Source organism: Parus major, chromosome 13, assembly GCF_001522545.3.
Source record: "Parus major isolate Abel chromosome 13, Parus_major1.1, whole genome shotgun sequence".
In the NCBI taxonomy this organism is placed as follows: domain Eukaryota; kingdom Metazoa; phylum Chordata; class Aves; order Passeriformes; family Paridae; genus Parus; species Parus major.
In genome coordinates, this window is record NC_031782.1 from 5,448,589 (window position 1) to 5,466,715 (window position 18,127).

At 46.9% G+C, this 18,127-nt stretch overlaps 1 protein-coding gene across 8 annotated transcripts; it reads left to right on the forward strand.

The window, feature by feature from the left end:
• FAM114A2 (family with sequence similarity 114 member A2) lies at nucleotides 1-16,515 on the forward strand. 8 transcript variants are annotated; one of them, XM_033517779.1, is made up of 19 exons: nucleotides 3-101; nucleotides 1,160-1,365; nucleotides 1,577-1,673; nucleotides 2,113-2,208; nucleotides 2,505-2,617; nucleotides 3,583-3,717; nucleotides 3,885-4,043; nucleotides 4,395-4,518; nucleotides 5,466-5,545; nucleotides 6,146-6,274; nucleotides 6,488-6,627; nucleotides 7,370-7,442; nucleotides 7,983-8,036; nucleotides 8,752-8,846; nucleotides 12,974-13,305; nucleotides 15,399-15,477; nucleotides 15,572-15,696; nucleotides 16,135-16,191; nucleotides 16,344-16,515. In XM_033517779.1, exons 2-16 carry the CDS (start codon nucleotides 1,162-1,164, stop codon nucleotides 15,455-15,457), a joined length of 1,890 nt encoding a protein of 629 aa, XP_033373670.1. In that variant the 5' UTR covers nucleotides 3-101; nucleotides 1,160-1,161; the 3' UTR covers nucleotides 15,458-15,477; nucleotides 15,572-15,696; nucleotides 16,135-16,191; nucleotides 16,344-16,515. The 8 variants fall into 8 exon arrangements, with proteins under 8 accessions (XP_033373674.1, XP_033373675.1, XP_033373676.1 ...); XM_033517782.1 differs by having other exon boundaries at nucleotides 15,417-15,477; XM_033517781.1 differs by having other exon boundaries at nucleotides 12,977-13,305.
• Nucleotides 16,516-18,127: the final 1,612 nt, after the last annotated feature.

Here is an 18,127-nt window from a genome sequence, read left to right on the forward strand (position 1 = left end):
CCCGAGCTGAGGCCGCTTCCGGGGCAGCGCCGGGGCCGCTCTGCGCCGGCCTCGCTGGTCTCGGTCCGCCCGGAGCCGTGGGGCCGCGCCGACCGCCGACGGTGAGGGGCGGCACGGGGCCGTGGGGCTCGGCGGGGCACGGCGAGCCCCGCGGGGAGACGCGCTCTGGGGCCCGCTGTGGGGCAGGCGGCACCGTGGGCGGTGGTGTGGGCCCCTGACGGGCTCCTTGTGCGGCAGCAGCCCCACGGCGAGGTTTAGGGAGCTTGGGGTGCCATATGGGACAGCCCCGTGTGGGGGTCATGGGGCTTTGGGGATCTCCCGGGGAAGCGGAGGCACAGGGAGGCCTCCAGGGCTGCGAGGTGGGGAGGCTGCCGGGGCCGTGGTCGCGGTAGTCGCTGTGGAGGGTCCTGGGCAGATGGGGTGGCGGTCCCCAGCCCGCACCCGGAGCTGTCGCTTCCCTTCGCTGCGCCGCGGCGGGGGCGGCTGCCCCGACTGCATCGGTGAGCGCCTGGCCGGGGACACAGCGTCACCCCGGTGTGATCCCGGCTTGTCCCTGCCTGGCCCTGCAAGTCACTTCACCCGCGGCTGCAGCCCGGCCGGGTGACGCGCGGGCCCCGAGAGCTGCCCGTGCCCGGCCCGCCGTGCTGGGGCGGCTGCTGTGGCGCCCGGAGCTCATGGCAGCTCCCGGGGGCTGCTCGTGCCTGCGCTGCCCATCCCCAAGTACAAAAGTGACCCGGTCACTGCCTCCCTGTCTGCTCAGCTCTCTGACAGCTGTCCCCATTTGTGTCCTGCACTCCTCAAACCAGCCATCCCAGGAGATTTGTTTTCACTTTTATTTTGGTGAAACATGTAATGGATTTAATTAGCTGAGGCCGTTTTGTACCTTCATTTGTTTTTCAGAGTTAGCAAACTGTTTTTTTTTTTTTTCCCTTGGAGAGGGTGTGTCAAATAGATAAAGCCTGGTGTCCCTTTGGGACTTTAAACTTCCGAGTACGACATTTCTTCCAGTCAGACATAATTTGGTGTACACACATGTGGGTACATGTTGCAACATTGTTGTGTTTAATTATTTAAAACACCAACGTGATGCTCTTGAACTGATGTCAAAGTGCGAGGGAGTGGTTATTTTATTTGCTTTGCTTTCTATGGATATTTGTAGTCATGTCTGAAGAAGACAGTGGTGAAAATCTGAAAGATGAAACCTCTTACGAAGATGCAAATGACCAGAAGACAGAGGAAAGTGGCTGCTCTGAGAGCAATGAAGGGAGAGAACAAGAGACTGTGCCTGTGACTCGGAAAAGACCTGAACCCAAGCCCCCAAGCCAACCTGCTGCCACAGAAAAGCCTGCAGGTGAAACCATCAAGGTATGTTCCTGTGCTCGCTCGGAAAGATGTGACTTCACATTTCATGGCTTTGAGCACAGGAGAACTCTGAGCATAAGCCTCACTCCTTTCTGAAAATTCACATTGCTGTTCTCTGAAATGAAAAAGCTGCACAAAAGTCACACATCACAGACTGCTTGTGTTCCTTTCCTCACCATAATGCCTGCATCAGTCTTGCTTTTCTTCATTTAAGGTCTCAGATCCTCCTGCAGTTCAGACAGGGTGGGGATACTGGGGAAGCTGGGGGAAATCTCTTCTGTCAACTGCGTCTGCTACCGTAGCTACTGTAGGTAAGGCTTTTTCTGGTGTTTGATAAATATTTTAATCATGTTTTGTGTCTCAAGCTGGTGCTTTAGAACTTGTTTCTACAGAAGGGGATTTCAGTTATAGCAGCCGTTATTGGAAAAATGTCAAGAGAATTGTTCAAGTAATGGGAAAAGCTTGTACCAAAAGGTACAGTAGATTAAGGAGATATGCACAGACAGAATTACTTTCAAGTTTTTAGGCGTTTGTGTAATTTTCACCTGGTATTTTAAACTAGTATTCTGCCAGTATTTACAACTTTATTTAAAAGCTAAGATGAAACCTTGGTTCATTACATTGGTAGGTGAGCTGGATAGAAGGAGGTTTTAATGCTGGTTAAACTGTTTTGAACAGAAGAAATCCAGAATAATAAAAAAGAATATGCAGCTCTAATTCTGTTTCTGTTCTGATTTCTGTCTTCTCTAGGTCAAGGTATTTCAAATGTCATAGAAAAAGCAGAAACAACCCTTGGGATCCCCAGTCCTAGTGAAATATCATCAGAGTCTAAAGATGCTACAAGGGGTCAGTATTGTATTGCATAAGAACAGCCCTGGAATGTTTTTCATAACATAATCATCTCCAAAATAACGTTACCTTACTCTGCACCTTACACCTTGAGACTGATAATAAAATCATTAAAAATTAATTCTCTCTTGCTTAGTTCTGTTAGCTCTGAAAAAGTAGAGAGGAAAATAATCTGAATTGTAGACTTGCTCCTAGCTGATACTTGGTGTCTGTTGACTTCCTCCACTCTGTGGCTGACAGGATCTTTTTTTTTTTTGGAAGTCAGGAAGTTAATTTTCTGCCTTCTAATGCAGGAAGTGAGAATGCTGCTGCCAGCAACGCTGATGCAGCTGATGATGGCAGCTCCTTCCCTATTGCTGGGGCTCTTGAAGTTTTATCAACCATCTCTACTGCTGTCCAAAGCACAGTGAGTGAGTTGGGAATGCAGAAGAAAATGGGTTTAAGGGAGCTTTGGGGTTTTGGCCTTTCATCTGAAAAATTTTAAGAGGAAACTTAATTTAGACATTTGTGGGATGCATGGTGATAAATTCTTCCAGCGTTCAGACATCCCTTATACTGGGCCTTGCTTTTAACTGGCACCTAATGTGAAAGATGTCTTGAATTTTGATAGTTCTGTATTGAATGTTGTATGTTGGTACATAACAAAAAATCCTAATGGTGGATTGTGCAGAGTGTGCATTTCTGTGCATGTCACCTCTGTACTCTGTCACCTCTGCCTTTCCTTTGGAGTTGTCAGCTAAATGCAGGGTCAGACTCATTCCTGGAGAGTTTACTGATTTCCACAGAACTAGAGATGAAATCCATTCCCCTCTTCAAAAACCTATGTGAAACAAGCCCAATTCGCTTGGAAATCAGCTTGCTCCTGTGACCATGAGAAATGCACTTCAAAGGAAGCCATTACCCTTAGAAACTGCTTTTGTGATCTGCTGTCTTGTCAATTTGCCTGGGAATCTGAAAGAGCTCTGCAGATGGAAAGCTGGCTTCTGTCTCTGCTTTTAAGGCTCGAACAAAAGTTAGCAGTGAAAATCCACAGGTCTGGTGTTTTCTCATTGGAAGGATGAGAACTGAATACTGCAACATGCTGAGAACCAGCTTGTTCATAAACTAAAAAAAATGTATTTCCCATCAGATTGCTGCAGCTGTCTGAGTGCTGTAATAAGCTGTTGGGTGATAATGTGTTGTGGCTCTTTCCATGTCCTGCTGCTCTCTTTGTGATGATTAGGGTTGAATTTTAGGGTGACAAGGACCAATTTGGCTTTTATGTGAGTGCCCAGTGTAAGATTGCTGATAAAACTCTCCCAATTCAATTTCTTTTGTTGTGTAATCTTCTCTGAGTTTTATGTGCTATTTTTATCCAAATCTGATTCCTAGGGTAAAAGTGTTATTAGCGGAGGTCTGGATGCCTTGGAATTCATCGGGAAAAAGACAATGGATGTAATAGCTGAGGGAGACCCTGGATTCAAAAAAACAAAGGGCCTAATAAACAGAACCTCTACGTTATCTCAGGTACAGCAATTCCCTATCAGCACCTCATTGATTTCTCTCATCTCTTCTCTCTTCTTTTGTGGTCCTATCATTAAGCAACCATTTTTTGCTACTGCACCAAAAGCCTTCTCCTCCTGTATTCTCTATCTCCTGGCACTGTCACGAGGCCTCTGCTTTTTCTTTTTCAGGTCTTACGAGAGGCAAAGGAGAAAGAAGAGCAGCAGACAGCTACCGAGGTTACCATGGCTACTGAGAAGAAAGCCCATTATGGGTTACTGTTTGATGAGTTCCAGGGTCTTTCTCATCTGGAGGCCTTAGAGATGCTTTCCAGAGAGAGTGAATCAAAGGTAATGGCCTTGAGCATTTTGCTTTCTATTTTGAGTTCAGCTGAGCAGGGAAAAAAGATTAGAAATATGTGTATATACATGTAAAATCAAGTGCTCAGAACTTGCTGTAAAATGATTGCAGAACTTCACTTTGATCCTTGCATTAGGATCTGGTGTTTACCTTGGGAACAGTTTGTCCTGTCCTCAGCTCCTACAGCCATTCCCGTTACCCCAGCCAGACTCAGTTCCTGGGTCTCCAACTTTTGCCAAGTTACTCTCCTCACACCCACTGGTTTACTACCTTGGCCTGCATCTTCCATCCTGTTGGATGGATTTATTGATTCTTTCTTTGGCTGTGCTGCCCCTAACCAGGTGAAAGCGGTTCTGAATGCCCTCTCTGGAGAGGAGTTGGACAAAATGAAGGAGGAAATGGAACAACTCAAAGAAGCATTTTCTTTACCTGAATTCTTTGAAGAAGAAGAGGAAGAAAAGAAGGGTAAGAGAGCCCCAGGTTCTGAGAGGAGAAGCTGGTCCTCTGTGCAGAACCAGCCAGCTGTGATCAGTAGCAACAGGCATGATGCCAAATTTAAGTTATTCTTTAGCTGGATGTTTATTCCTAAAGCCATCTCTGTCCAGAGGCATGACAGGTAGCAACACCCTTCATCTCTGAGAAGCTGTGCCATAATTCTATAGCAGGAATGATTTCTTGCCAGTTAGAGTTGTTTGACTCACGGGCAGTTCATACAACTGACCCTGAGCCAAGATGCTAATTCAGAGAGAGAGTGGGTTTCCTTGACCAGGAAGGGAAAACTCTGAAGAGAGTTGTCCAACATGTGGGAGAGCAAAAAGCCTTTTTATTTGTTTTTTGAATGAGATTTAGCCACACAGAGCAAAAGATTCAGAGTTACCTTCGCACACAAGAGCCCTGATTCTTGAGAATTACATGGATTTAAATGTAAATTTCTTGCATTGCTTTTACCTAAATGCTCATCAGGGAGGGCTTACACACCTGCACTTGCTATCATTCAACATTTAATGTATCTTTTATATTTGCACATAATGGATCTCACATCTGCTGTGCTATATATAATAGGAGAACCGTAGGCTCTAAGTGATATTTCAGACTCTCCAAGGTGATGTGCAAGTTAGTGTGTTATAAAAGGCTGCCTGTAAAAAAATAAAAAAGAAAAAAAAAGGACTGTCCTTAGCTACAAAACCAGAATTGAGAAAGCAAGAACTAACCTTCAGGCACTGATGTCTCCACCTTTGCAGAATTTACCTTAGAAATTGAAAAGACTGGGTTTGATGTGTTCTTGCCTGAGGTGATGATTCAAGGAGAAATAAAGGAAACAGTTGACAGACTTGTGCAGAACTAGTTGTGCATTGCTGCTTATTCCTGAATCTGTCCTTTGTGTGAATTCTTTAATCTTTCCTGTCCTTTAGGAGATGAGGAGTTTACAAAAGAAGTAACAGAGTTGTTTTCAGAATTGCACATCTCCTCCAAGCCAGACAAAATGATCACGGTGAGTTATTTTCCATATTCCAAAAGCTGGAGAGTTTCCTCACAGAAAGGCTTCTACCTGCTTTGCTTGTGAAAATATCAAATATACAAAAACAAGCCATATTTTAGATCTTTTGGCAGTGGTAGGCAAACGAGATGGGCCTTTAACTTTATGGGGCAGAATCATGTGAGCCTTTGGCCACCATGCTGAAAAAACCTACAGTCATGGATTGAAGGCCTCCTCTTCGTACAAAGCACCTGGTTTTACTGTGTTCAGTGCATAGGAGCTGGTATGGTGTACCTCTTTTGCCATCATTTCACTACCCTTCAGATCCACCAAGTGGCAGCAGCATTCTGCAGACGTGTTTTTAAAGCACCTCTGATAACCTGGTCTTGTTGGTACACTCCAGCCCCTGGTGCTAGAGAAACAGCTGCCCTCAACTCAGTGCAGCCAAACTTCTGCAAAGTCCTGAAGGCACTGGGATCATTTCTCCTGGTTCTTCTCAGAAGCTCACAAAGGGTTGTAGCTGCTTCTTTCCTCTGGAGAGATCCAACACTCCATTTGTGGTGTGCAGGGGGGCTTCATTCCAGTCATTAATTACTATGGCACATCTTGCTACAGGTGAGGACATCTGCTCATGAGTGGATAGCACGATTCAACAGCAGTCTTCCTAAAGAAGAAAAAGAAAGTGAAGAAAACCAAGAAGTAGAATCCAGAGATGGTGACCAGGATGCTAAGAAATCAGTAGAGGTAACTGAGTAATAAAGGAAAAGAATATGTGCCTGCAGAGTGTTTATCGGGCTGCTGAGTTACAGCTGTTAACCACAGGGTTTATGGGTTTCTATTTCTGTGTGGGTTCTGAGGTCTGAAAGGGCAGTGATTGTATTTTGTGTGATTGACTTGTTTTAAATAATAAAAGCTGCTGGTTTTTTGTTGTATGCAGAATTTTTATCGCTCTTGCAGGATATTCATGCATTTGCCATAAGAAGCCTGGCAGAGCTGACAGCCTGCTCCATTGAAATGTTTCACAAAACTGCAGCTTTGTTTCTCTATGGTCAGAAGCAGGAGGTGACAGTCACTGACAGAGCCAAGTCCCTTTCACAGTGAGTGCATCTCTCAGTAGATGGATAACATATAATTACTGATTGAACTGTCAAATAATTCTTTGACACTCTATGCAATGCAGGGGTCTTGAATTCTGCATAAGTGTTTAAATTTGGGTACTGGGCAAATTTGTGAATTTATAATGATAGTGATGGGTGGCATCATTATCTTCCAACAGAACTCAGCTGTCTCTTTCTAGCTTAAAGACATTTCTTGATAAGAAAGAGGAAACCCTTCTTAAAAGCTTAGTGTAGCCCAGAAGAATATTTGCCTTAAGCTTGTTCTAGTCAGTAGGCAGAGATTTAAAACATGACAAAACAGTTGTACAAAACTGATGCCTGATCACCTCTTTGTTAATTGTTTAGTATGCTTGGTACATGAGATGGCAAAATTGCTGCACAGGAGACACTTGGCATGTGTCTGAAATGAGCAGTACTTCCTAATTCAGAAAATGACACTTGCCAGTAAAAAAGGGCAAGTTAATATTGTTCCTTCTGGAATGGATGTGTGTCCTCTGTGTGTTCTTTAAGATCTTCTGCTTTAATTATTTATTTTCCCATCTTTCCCCTCTCTATTTTATATGGGAAACTTCTGAATCTTCACGCACCATTTATATCAATTTTGGTTTAATTTAACTTAATAAGCATAGAAACAGGGCATTTATGTTTTAGAGGAATGCTGAAAGAAGCTTCATCTTGGGGACTATGTTTGCTTCATTGTTTTCCCTGTCTTCTTGCACAGACTGACGATCATGCTGTGTAAAGAGCTGTCAGCTTTCTCCAAAGAGTTCACAACATGCTTAACGACTGCAGGGGTAAGAGTTACACCACAATTCTTAGGAATGACATGTGGTTATTTGATAACAGCCTTGGGATCTTTGCAAGGAAATGTTTTTTTTGTTTTTGCATGTTTACCTATGCAGTTTTTAACTTGTGAACTGATCTTTTAGGCCAGGGTTCCTCAAACTGCGGCATCTGAGCTTTTGAGAGAACGTGGCACAGAGTGGGGGTGGGAACTGATGCTCACAGTGCTAAGGAGACAGAGGCAAATAAAGTTTGTGAGCCTGTTAGGGATTTTCCAAAGCACTTGGGTGTTCCTGAAGATGGTGTCAATCATCTCCACTTGTCCCCAGTTCATTTGAAGATGTGATGTGTATTCATACCCAACCTGTGCTGGGCACATGCAGGTTACTTGTTCTTATTTGCATGCCACAAGGCTGCTAAGCTTGTGGCTTAGCTTTCCTCTAGTTAAGGGAGCAGTGGTGGTTTTAAATTTACTGAGGATTTAGCTTTATCTTGCTTGAAGAAATGTGATCAAATTTTCAATCAGGATAATATATGTCTGATCTCTGCAGGTCAAAGAGAAAGCAGATGTGCTTAATCCCTTAATCACTGGAGTGTTTTTGGAGGTCAGTTATGCTAACGTTAAAACTTTAAGCTAATACTTTAAAAATAGATGTGCTGGTTCTTCCCACATTAGGATCCTTATGCATGCCAAGTTCTCTAACCCATGGTCTAAAATTGTGCCTACCTGTCTAATAACTCGAAAGTTTTGATAAATGTCTGTAGATTTGCACAAGAGATAAGTTACTTAGTGAGGAGTGAGTGTCAGTTCACAGTTATGATGGGTCAGGAGACATATTGAATTCAGCAGTCTGGATTTTTATAATTTAAATGTCCAAAGATAAACCTTAGACAAGTTCAGAAATTGGCTTGCAAGAGTTCCAACACTTCCTTACTGACAAATTGGTTCTCACAGCTGCAGAGCTCTGAGTTGTGGTAGGAAAGGGGTGTTTCATGTTCATGTATTCTTCCTTCCTGACACTGCATGCTATGCTTCACTTAGAAATAAACACATTTCTTCTCTCACTGAAAACAGTATCCTGCATTTGGATTGGAACTGATCTTGTTTGGCAGTCTTTAAGCCATTTGCTTTCTTTGCCTGGTAGCATAAAGCCCCTCAAAAACTTGACATTCTAGAAGGAAGCCTTTAAAATCCAGCAAGCACTCGGCTTCTGGTTTTTTCTGTGCAATAACCAATGCTGTTTGAAATGAGTATGTGGTGAGTAAAGCTGATTGGTAGTGTGGCTTTTCATTTGTGTATTTTGATTTTTGTTTTCACAGGCTTCAAACAGCGCTTCCTATATCCAAGATGCCTTCCAGCTCCTGTTGCCAGTACTGCAGATTTCTCTTATTGAGGCTAGAACGGAACTATCACAGTAATAAAATTCCTTCTAATTAAGAACTTTTTGACCTTTCCACTTCGTAGTTTCCATGCTGGAGAATGATGTAATGGCTCTTATTAAAGGGAAAAAGATGAACTCTGTTCACTGCTGCTGCAAGAATGGTGATTAAGTGCAGTCTGGCAATGACAGCTCTTCCAGCACACTGAGAGATGTGATTAGCATAGTCCAGGCTGGTGGACAACGTGACAGACTTAAAGTGCAGATTGCTTCTCTGTTTCATGGACTGTCTGTATCTTTTCACTGAAATCTCTCTGCTGTATGTGTTAATAAGCTCTTTGTGTTCACAGTCCAGAGAGCTTCTCCGGTGCTGAAGAGAAGAGTAGCAGCTGGCTAGTTAGAGTTAGCTAAAATCATGGTGTGATTTTTAAGTCAGACATAATTGGGTTCCTGATAGCTCTGCATTTGTGTTGAGTATTGGATAGGAGGTGCAAGAAGAGGCAAATTTTTGTGATTATGAACTTTGCAGTTCTTAGACTGGGCAGAACAGAGCAGAGAGGATTCCTGATAAAGCTGTTGTTGCTGAAGAGAAGTGCAGCTTCCTGAAGATGTCTGTACTGACTCAGGGATGTGGGACAGGGACTCTCACCAGGGGGCTGTTTCTCATTCTCTCATGCTGTGCTTGCTTCAGCACGAGCTGGGAAAATGCTGATCTGGCCCTGAGAATGCAGGTACTTGGCTTTATAGCAATAAATGAGAACTGACTAAAAGGGATTGATTCGTGTTTGGGCACTTTAATGAGAGAATTCAGCAGGAGGATTTCCCTTTTTCAGTGCAGCTTGACATGTCAGCCACAGGCTGTTCACAGACTCACACACTGCTTGTCTTCTCTTTCTGTGGAAAAACACCATAATGCAATGCTCCTTCTTGGAAGGTATATATTAAAGTAAGGGAGAGAGGCAGCAATTTGGTTCTGTTAGTAGGAGTCCTAATTTGCCTCAGAAGCTGCTCCATGTATGGTATCTGTTTCTTTGTGCTGTGCAAGTTCCCTGCTTTGTTCCTTTATCTTTTGAGCCTGCCCATGGGGAGGCAGCAGCCTCTGTTGGAATCACAAGAGCAGAAATGCACAGCTAAAATGGAATTTCAAGAAGTCCATAATAGCTAATCAGAGGTGACTGTCACACCTGCCTCTGCACTTGCTCATTGGTAACAATGATGCTCAAATCCCCTTTTGAATATCCTCTGGGTTTTAGCAGGTCTTGCACATCTCTGCTACACTCAAGGCTTAGAACATTCCTCTGCTCTAGTTGTGCAGTGGAGAAGTGTTTTTTGTATTAGAATACCTTTTGGCTAATGCTCTGATTTTATATATATGAGAAAAAGCCCTGCCTTAGTCATGGTTAGACTGATCAGATCTCTAAAGAGAAAGCTTTTTCTGGCATCTTAAAACTGGACTTGAAAGGAGTGTGTCTGGGGTAAAAAAAATCTGCACTACAATAAAATCTGTATTTTTTTCTTCTTTTGGTTGATAGCATTATTAAATAAAGGATTTGTTTTGACAACTGTTTCAGTTAAAAGCTATCAAGGTAGCAGTGGGCACGACTGAAATAAAAGAACTGTGGGTGTTTTTCTCTGCCCTGATAGTGTTTTCTGGGGCAGAGCTGTGTAGCTCTGGGGCCAGGACAGCTGGGATTTTTCTCATGGCAGGAAACAGTGCTCTGAACCCAGGCTGGGGAGTGAGAGTTCCCACAGATGAGCTCCCAGTTCCTGTGTCAGTGCAAAAAGGCAGCTTTGCTCCTGCCAAAAAGCCAAAATGTACAAGAATGTCAGAAGAGAAGAAATAAACGTAATGGGGTTTTACGAAGCAGCAGCTGGTTTTTTGCAGATAAATTCTACTGACCTGCAGTGCTTTAGTGTACAGTAGTTTAATAATTAAAGGAAATGAGGTGATTCTTTTTTAAACATGCAGACAGTAATTCCTTCAGTCATGTGCCCACCTGGAAATTGTTCCAGCAGCCAATAATCATATATGCACCAGCCTCATTTGTGTGCCAGTGCAACAGATAGACAACAAAAACAGTTCCACGGTTGCTGAAATCTTTCCACTGAAAGGATTCATCAGAATTCAGCATCCAACTGTCTGGAGGTCTTCCTGCTTGGCCTTGCCTTCTGTGTGAACCTAATGAGAGCTGACAGTAATTTGAACACTTCTGGTAGTGTTTGGGGAGGTGAGAGGTGGCTGAGAATAGATAAGAGTCAGCTGAGACGCTGGCAGTGACTTGGAGGGGGGAAAAAAGCGCCTTCCACAATTGTTTTCTTTCCCTGGGAGTGATTCTGTTAGTTGCAGCTGTAAAAGCTGCTTCCTGGCAGCCGCTGTGGAAAGGTTTAAAACATAAAAAAGGCTTGGGCTTCCCAGTGGGCTTAGGGATGTGCTTCCAGGCCTTGCCAACCACCTTCCCAGGGACTCATTCTCCATTATTAGAACACGCATGGTCAGTAGCAGCAGAACCTCTGGCAGGATGAGCAGCAGTTCTTGTTTGGAAGGAGCAGCAGCTATGCTGCCACTGGCACCCTGACTAAAGGGACACCTGTCCCAGGTCACCCACAGCACAAATTAAAGGGCCTGACTCAGAGGCAGGAGCAGGGGAGCTTGTGGCAGGAGGAGGAGGGCTCTGGCATTTCCTTCCCAGGTGTGCACATTGAATCCAAAATAAAGAGTGGTCTATGATGATGTGACCTAGGCAGAGATGGATGTTCTGTAGTCAAAGGCTCCTTGGCATAGAAACAGAGGACAAAAGTGGCCTGTACTGTGCTAATCCATGTTTTCTGGGAGTCTGGGATGACAGCAGCTCAAGATTACCATGCGCTGGTGCTTTGGGTGCTGGCTGGCAGGTTGCTTTTCCCTCCTTCAAGGACAGCTTTGTGCCTGCTGCAGGGTGAGACCAGCAGTCTGTGGGCTGGGACCTAGAAGTGTCCCTGGCTGCCACTCTGCTGTCCTGCTGCAGGAAGATGCTGCTGGCTGCAGCCTGGCCTGCTGGTCAGGATGGTCCTGGTTCCGTGGGTGATGCTTTGTGTCCCCATGTCCAGGGAGCAATGGCAGGGCTGTCCCCTGGGCTGTTCTCACTGGAGGGTGCTGGAGGCATCAGAGGGCTGAGAGCTCAGCTGGGGCTGGCAGGGAGTGAGCAATGCAGTCACCAGTTAAAAATAAGTTTGAGTTTGGTATTTGTGGGGGAGGATCCTCCTAAGGTGGCAGGAGCTGCTCAGAGGCGTGGCTTGGATGCCTGTGCTGGTCCCAGCACCAAATAGATCTGTTTTCAGATCACATTTCCACCAAATTCCCTGGCTGCACCGACCTGGCAGCTGTCTCATGCTGGCATAAGATGGGATTGCTGCCAGTGTTTATTCCAAAATCTGGCAGCAGGAGTTCCCTCAGTGATTTGTGTGTGAGCTGAAGCATCTCTGTAAGTGCACCAGAGCTATTGATTGTAAACTGGGCAGCAGCAGAGACTCTGCCACTGGCTTGGCTGAGCTGCTCCAGGGTTTGTCCGCCCTGGACGTTAAAACCCATCCCTCATTTCTGACCCAAACCTGCCAATAGGACTCTTGGTTTGGGGCCAGTGCAGGCTGTGGTGGAGGAGGCCTGGGACAGAATTAGCCAGGTTTTGGGACAAGGGACTCCTGTAGAGCTGCTTGCTCCCTGCCTGGGTTACCCAGAGTTAGGCTCACTCTGTCGGAGGGGGCTCCACACACCCTGCAATTACTGTAAATAAAAGTCAAATGATTGTGGGAGCAACTTTGTTGTAGAGTCGAAGGTGTTAAATAGGACAAATCTTATGGGAGAGCTAATTCCTTTTATTAGGTGGGGAAAACAAATTAGCTGGGTACACAAGCCCTCTCTGACATTATTGTTACTGTTATTATCCTGTAGTGGTGCTGTTAGAAATGAGGGCATTGCATGAGAGGGGAGGAGCATTATGCAAGTGTTTAGATGTGCTGGTAACTGCTCTCTGCTGACTTAATGATATGTTGGAGTGAAAGCCAGCAGCAAGGACAAGCATGGGAGGGAGCTGGGGCTGCTGAGCTCTGCCTGGTCCAGCCTTGCCAGGACCTCCTGGAGCTGCCTGACACCTGCCACCCCAGCAGCCCCTTTTCTGTACTTCCAGCAGGGTCCTGACCACAGCACATTCCCAGACTGAGTCCCCAGTGCTCTCCCTGGTCCCAGGCCTGGTCCCCATGGATGTCTTCAGCCTCCAGAGCTGCCCTGACTTGCTTGCAAAAGGTCTTTCTGCTCCTGCCCGTGCTGGAGGCAATGCCTCGTGTGGGTACCAGAGGGACTGGTCACGTTTCCGGTGTCATGTGCTGTCCATGACGGATGGCAGAGCCAGTTTTTCTGCTCCAAAAGTGGGACTGGGGAGGAGACCACAACACTCAAATACTCAGAGCTCTGGTTGCTGCCAGCCAGGCATTGAGGAGATCACTCCTTTTTCAGCTCCAGGTAAGGCCCTTCCCTTTTTCTCTTATGCCATCCAGGGAATTTACAGACTCACCTGTATATTTTCCAGGCTGGAGAAGCAGAGCAGGACAGCAGGATGAATGAGGGTGCAGCAGGAGCATCCCTGGGACGGCTCATGCTCCATGTAGTCTTGGGGATGGCAGTGGGGGCCTGAACTTTGTGGGAAGGACTTCAGAATCCTGGCTGAGATAGGAGTGGGTTCACTGAGAGCCTGTTTTACCTGGGCTGGTAAGGCCATTCAGGCTTCATCTAGAAGGGTCTGAAGACACAGGTTTGCTCCCTTAGCCAGAGGTCTGATCCAGCTGCACTTCATGCCCAGTTGGGCTATGGACGATTGCAGCAGGTCCGTGGGGACCATCAGCTGGTTGCTGGGTTTTGCTGGTTTGCCTGCCTGAGCTTTAGGAAACCAGCTCATCTGGGGCAGGCAAACCTGCCTGTGCTAAATGTGAGGCAGCCAAGGCTCCAGAGGAACAGGAAAAACTAGATCTGCTGGTCTGGGATGGGATAGGAAAAAGCTGAGCATTGGCAGCCATCAGTGCCCACAGCAGGGGCTGCACAGGGTGCTGGGTGGCACCACCCAGACAGGAGCTTGTCAGAGCCCACCCCATCTCTTGGAAATCAGCAGGACTGGTCCCCAGGGACAGGGGTAGCAGTGCAGGGGGGATAAAAGGGGTTTAGCCCCCCACAGAGGCATTTCTTGGCATGTGTGGGGGCAGAGATATCCATTCCCAGCCCTGGCTGCTGGACTTTGGCCTGGTTGCCCATCTAGTGCAAAGCTTGATGTTCACCTCTGTGCTTTCCCTGTCTGTACCTTGGCTTTGCTGAACTGCTCCCCTCTGGCAGTGGAGGCACAAAGCAGGGGCATCCTCATGGATTTGGGCTGGGCACACCGTGGGAGCCGTGGGGCAGCTTTGGTGAGCAGGACCTGGGCTCAGAGCGTCACCAACACCTTCTCCCACCCCTTCCCAGGGCTGCCTTTTCTTTTGTTAATGTTTGATTGCTTTTAATGATTTTAGATTAAAATGTGATTATTTTCAATTAGTAGTTGCACTTCTTAATTACGGAGATGAATTAGATTGCTGTTCATTATTAATTAGATTTTAACTTTGTACTGATTACATCTTCTATCAGTCACTTCCCACACTCCTTTCCTTCCCATCCAAACTCCCTCTCCCTCGATGCCACCCAAACCCCACTGCTTCCTGCTCCCCTGCAGCATCCTGGGGGTTTAAAAACCTGCCTGGAAAATACAAATCAGCATTATCAGCTCAGAGGCTGCAACTGGCTCCTTCAAAAGGGCCAATAATACCAACCAGATGATGTCATTTTGTGGCTAAAAACCATTAAAAGGAAGCATTAATATTCTGCCTCCCTCCATCACTGGCTGGAAGAGAAACTATTTCCTAATTACCTGCTGTGGCAGGGGAGGATCTGCTCTTCCCAGTGAGCAGAAGGGACCTGATCCCCTCACTCCTGCTGCCTTGTTTGTGTATGAGAGGGAGGGTTTGACCTGCCTAGGCCATTTCTTAGGATTTGTTTGAGCTTCCTATTTTTAAAGCAAGCTGTTTCCTTTCCTTTCTTTTCATCTGTCACCTTTCAGGCACCTAATCAATGCTCAGGAGTTTTCTTACCCTTGCACTTGGCTTCTTCTCTGCTTTCTGCTGTCTCCATCTCCCTCTCTGCCATCACCCTGTCCCTCAGGGAAGGTTTCTGCTGGGGATTCCTAGGAGCCCCCACACCTGCTCTTTATTGTTTCTTCCTCATTTCTTCCTCTGAAATATTTCTGTAATTTGCACCTGCTCATGGTGGGAGGTTAAGATATCTCCCTGCACATTTGCCCTGAGATTTCTCTGCCTCCATCACTCTCTACTTGCTGCTTTCCTGGGCAGAGGGGGCTGCCTGGGTGGGCACAAGGTCTGGTCCTTTTGGTATTTGTGCAGCCCACAGGTTGTTTGATCTCCTTCCCTGCTGTTTTTGGGCAGTAGAAATTACACAGGGCCTGTGTGAAAACAGAACATTCCAGGGAAGTGTTTTTATCCCCGAATTACCTTCCTGTACTCTGTTTACTCCTTCAGGTCCTCTCTGTTCCATAGGTGTGACTGTCTCGTGCCCCAGAGCTCTTTGGCTTTGGTGAAATGTCGACAATCCTGAAATGTGAGTGTTTGCTGTGGGCCCAGGGTACCTGCAGGGGTTGTGTGTGCTGGATGCTGCACGCTGGCAATGAACCTTCCTCTCTGCCCTGCTGTAGGGTTTGGACGGGAAGATAAGGAGAAAGAGGAGAAGGACAAGAAAGAGGAGAAGGAAGAGAAGGAGAAGACTGAGGGAGAAAAAGAAAAGGAGAAGCAGAAGAGGAGGAAGAAGGGAGAAGATAAGGTAGGGGAATGATGGAATTTTCTGTAGAACCATTTTCATCTGTCTGTAAAGTCAGACCCATGGCAAACCCACACCTGTAGCAGATGGTGCTATGCTGTCCACAGCCAAGAAATCAGTGTCCATGGCTTTTCCACTGAGAGACAGATGTCACTTTACTCTCAACATTCCCAGTTAGTTCTCCCTCCCTTTTCTCTCCCAATGGGATGCTGGTGTGGACAGAGGTGCTGCCTGCATTGTACACACTGTGAAATCCTTGCTCTTGGCTCTGGAGGGCTCAGTGGTGCCGTGGTCACACGTGGCTCCACAGCAGCACCAGCAGTGCCAGACCTGGCTCTGGGCACTCCCACAGGACCAGGAGTGTCTCTGACTTGGAGCTCTGGCTCGAACAGCAGAGTGCCAGGCTTCCCAGTGATGCTTGTCCCTCTCTCTTCACCCCAGCAGGGAGATGGGGAAGAGGACAGGAGTGGCGGCAGCTCTGACTGTGACTTGGAGGAGGTAACCTCACCCCCAGCTCCGTGCCCAGCCCCAGCCCTGGGGGCTTCGCTCCTACAAACCCCAGTGGGGATGGGGATGCTACCAAATACCTGGCATGGGACCCTCAGCACTCCCCTCACATGCTGTCCCTTTTCTTTCTGCTCCTGCCCCAGGACCAAGGCATTGCCAAGGATGATGAGAAGGAAGACAAGGATTAGTCTTCCCGTGCTGGAGCAGCAGCGCACGCCCTGCACTCTCCGAGGAGATGGAGATGGAAACAGCAGCTTGTGCTGGAGGGCGACTGGGCCACTCTTAGCCAAATAAAGATGTTGTGATCTCCAAAGAGAAATGCTATTTATTCACCCAGGCACACCTCTTACCCAGTGCTGTCTGTCCCTCTGCAGAAGGAAACACTCAAGGAAAGGCAATAATAGGATTTGGGGAGCTGGGAGCTGGGTGAGCAGGTTTTGTACAAGAACGTAATAGAGTCTGGAGAGAAATGCAGCGGCTCTGCCCGCCTGGCTCTGCCTTGTCCAGATCTGGCATCCCAACATCCTCCCTGTGCCCTCCACGCCGTTTGTTGTGGGATGGAGCAGCGTGATGGGGGGACAGACACCTGGTGCTGTGCTGAGCTGTTAAAACTGATTTCAAATTTATCAGAAAGAAACGAAAAGCAGTTTTAGGGGGGAAAAACGCCGACAAACCTCTCTCTTTTTGCAGCACTGACCCCAGCGCAGCGGCCGTGCCTGTTCATCCCCAGCCCCGCCGCAGCCGCACAGGGACGGCATCGGGCGCGGCGCCAGGAAAAAAATAAGTGGGAAAAATTAGGAAAAATGAGCTGGCACCGCCATCTACCGGGAATGAGATGTCTGGCACAGGGGCCACGGGTTTCATAATCGCTCGGCTGTTTTGTAAGGCTCCCGTAGCGCTACAGGGAACAGGGAGAGAGCACCGGGGACAGGGAGAGAGCATCGGGAACAGGGAAAACACCGGGAGCAGGGAGAGAACACGGGGAACAGGGAGAGAACATCGGGAGCAGGGAGAGAACACCGGGAACAGGGAGAACACCGGGAACAGGGAGAGAACACCGGGAACAGGGAGAGAACACCGGGAATAGGGAAAACACCGGGAGCAGGGAGCGCTCCGGGGGCTCTGGATGCTGGCAGGGTCCAGCCGGCAGCAGAAGGGACCTCGGAGGGGGACACAGGACCAGCACCCTGACCCACTGCTGCTGCCGGCAGGCAGAATTAGGCCAAACCCTGAAGTCTCACCGTCAATAAAAAGTTCAATGCAAACCTGAGTATAAGCTCTCCCTGCTGCGTTACTGCCCTGTTTTGTTCTCCTTAAGAAGTCTATTTTTATGAGTATTTTCTTGAGTAATGCAGATTTCAGGCAAACTCGAGATTAAAAGTCAACACCGCAGAGGATTTTACTTGAAACCACAGAATGTGGCTTTGGATGTTCTTTCCATGGAACTAATGCAGCCAGCTCTTGTATAAGCACAACAAACAGCAGGAAAGATGCTGAGGAATGTTGTCTTAATTATCCAGCACAAAGATTAAAGGGAAAACATGAAGATGGGAAAAACAAACAACCCCAAAGCTAAACTGGGTTTCAATGAGCTGGTTTGGCTTCAGCAGGGAAAGATTGATTTTAACTGCCTTATTGCTTCATGAACCCTTGGGTGCATTAATGTAAAATAATCCTGTGAGGGGTTATTTTACATATGTTACTTTTCCCTTTGTGCAAGTACACAGGACTCTTGCACAAGACACAAACTACTTCCAAATAGTAGATGGAGTTGCAGAATTTTATAGTCCCCTCAGGCCACACTGCTACAGGATGGGAATATCTTGGAATAAATTCTGTGTTTGGACATGAAAAGAAGAGCTTTTGCTTTTCAAGATAAAGGTTGGAAAACTTTCAAGCATGGTGTGCCAGACTCTGATGTCAAGCC

Coding starts and splice junctions, on each gene's coding strand:
- FAM114A2 (XM_033517779.1), top strand. CDS start 1,162: ATGTCTGAAGAAGACAGTGGTGAAAATCTGAAAGATGAAACCTCTTAC. Junction 3,718..3,884: donor GAACCTCTACGTTATCTCAG/GTACAGCAATTC, acceptor TTTCTTTTTCAG/GTCTTACGAGAGGCAAAGGA. Junction 7,443..7,982: donor CATGCTTAACGACTGCAGGG/GTAAGAGTTACA, acceptor TGATCTCTGCAG/GTCAAAGAGAAAGCAGATGT.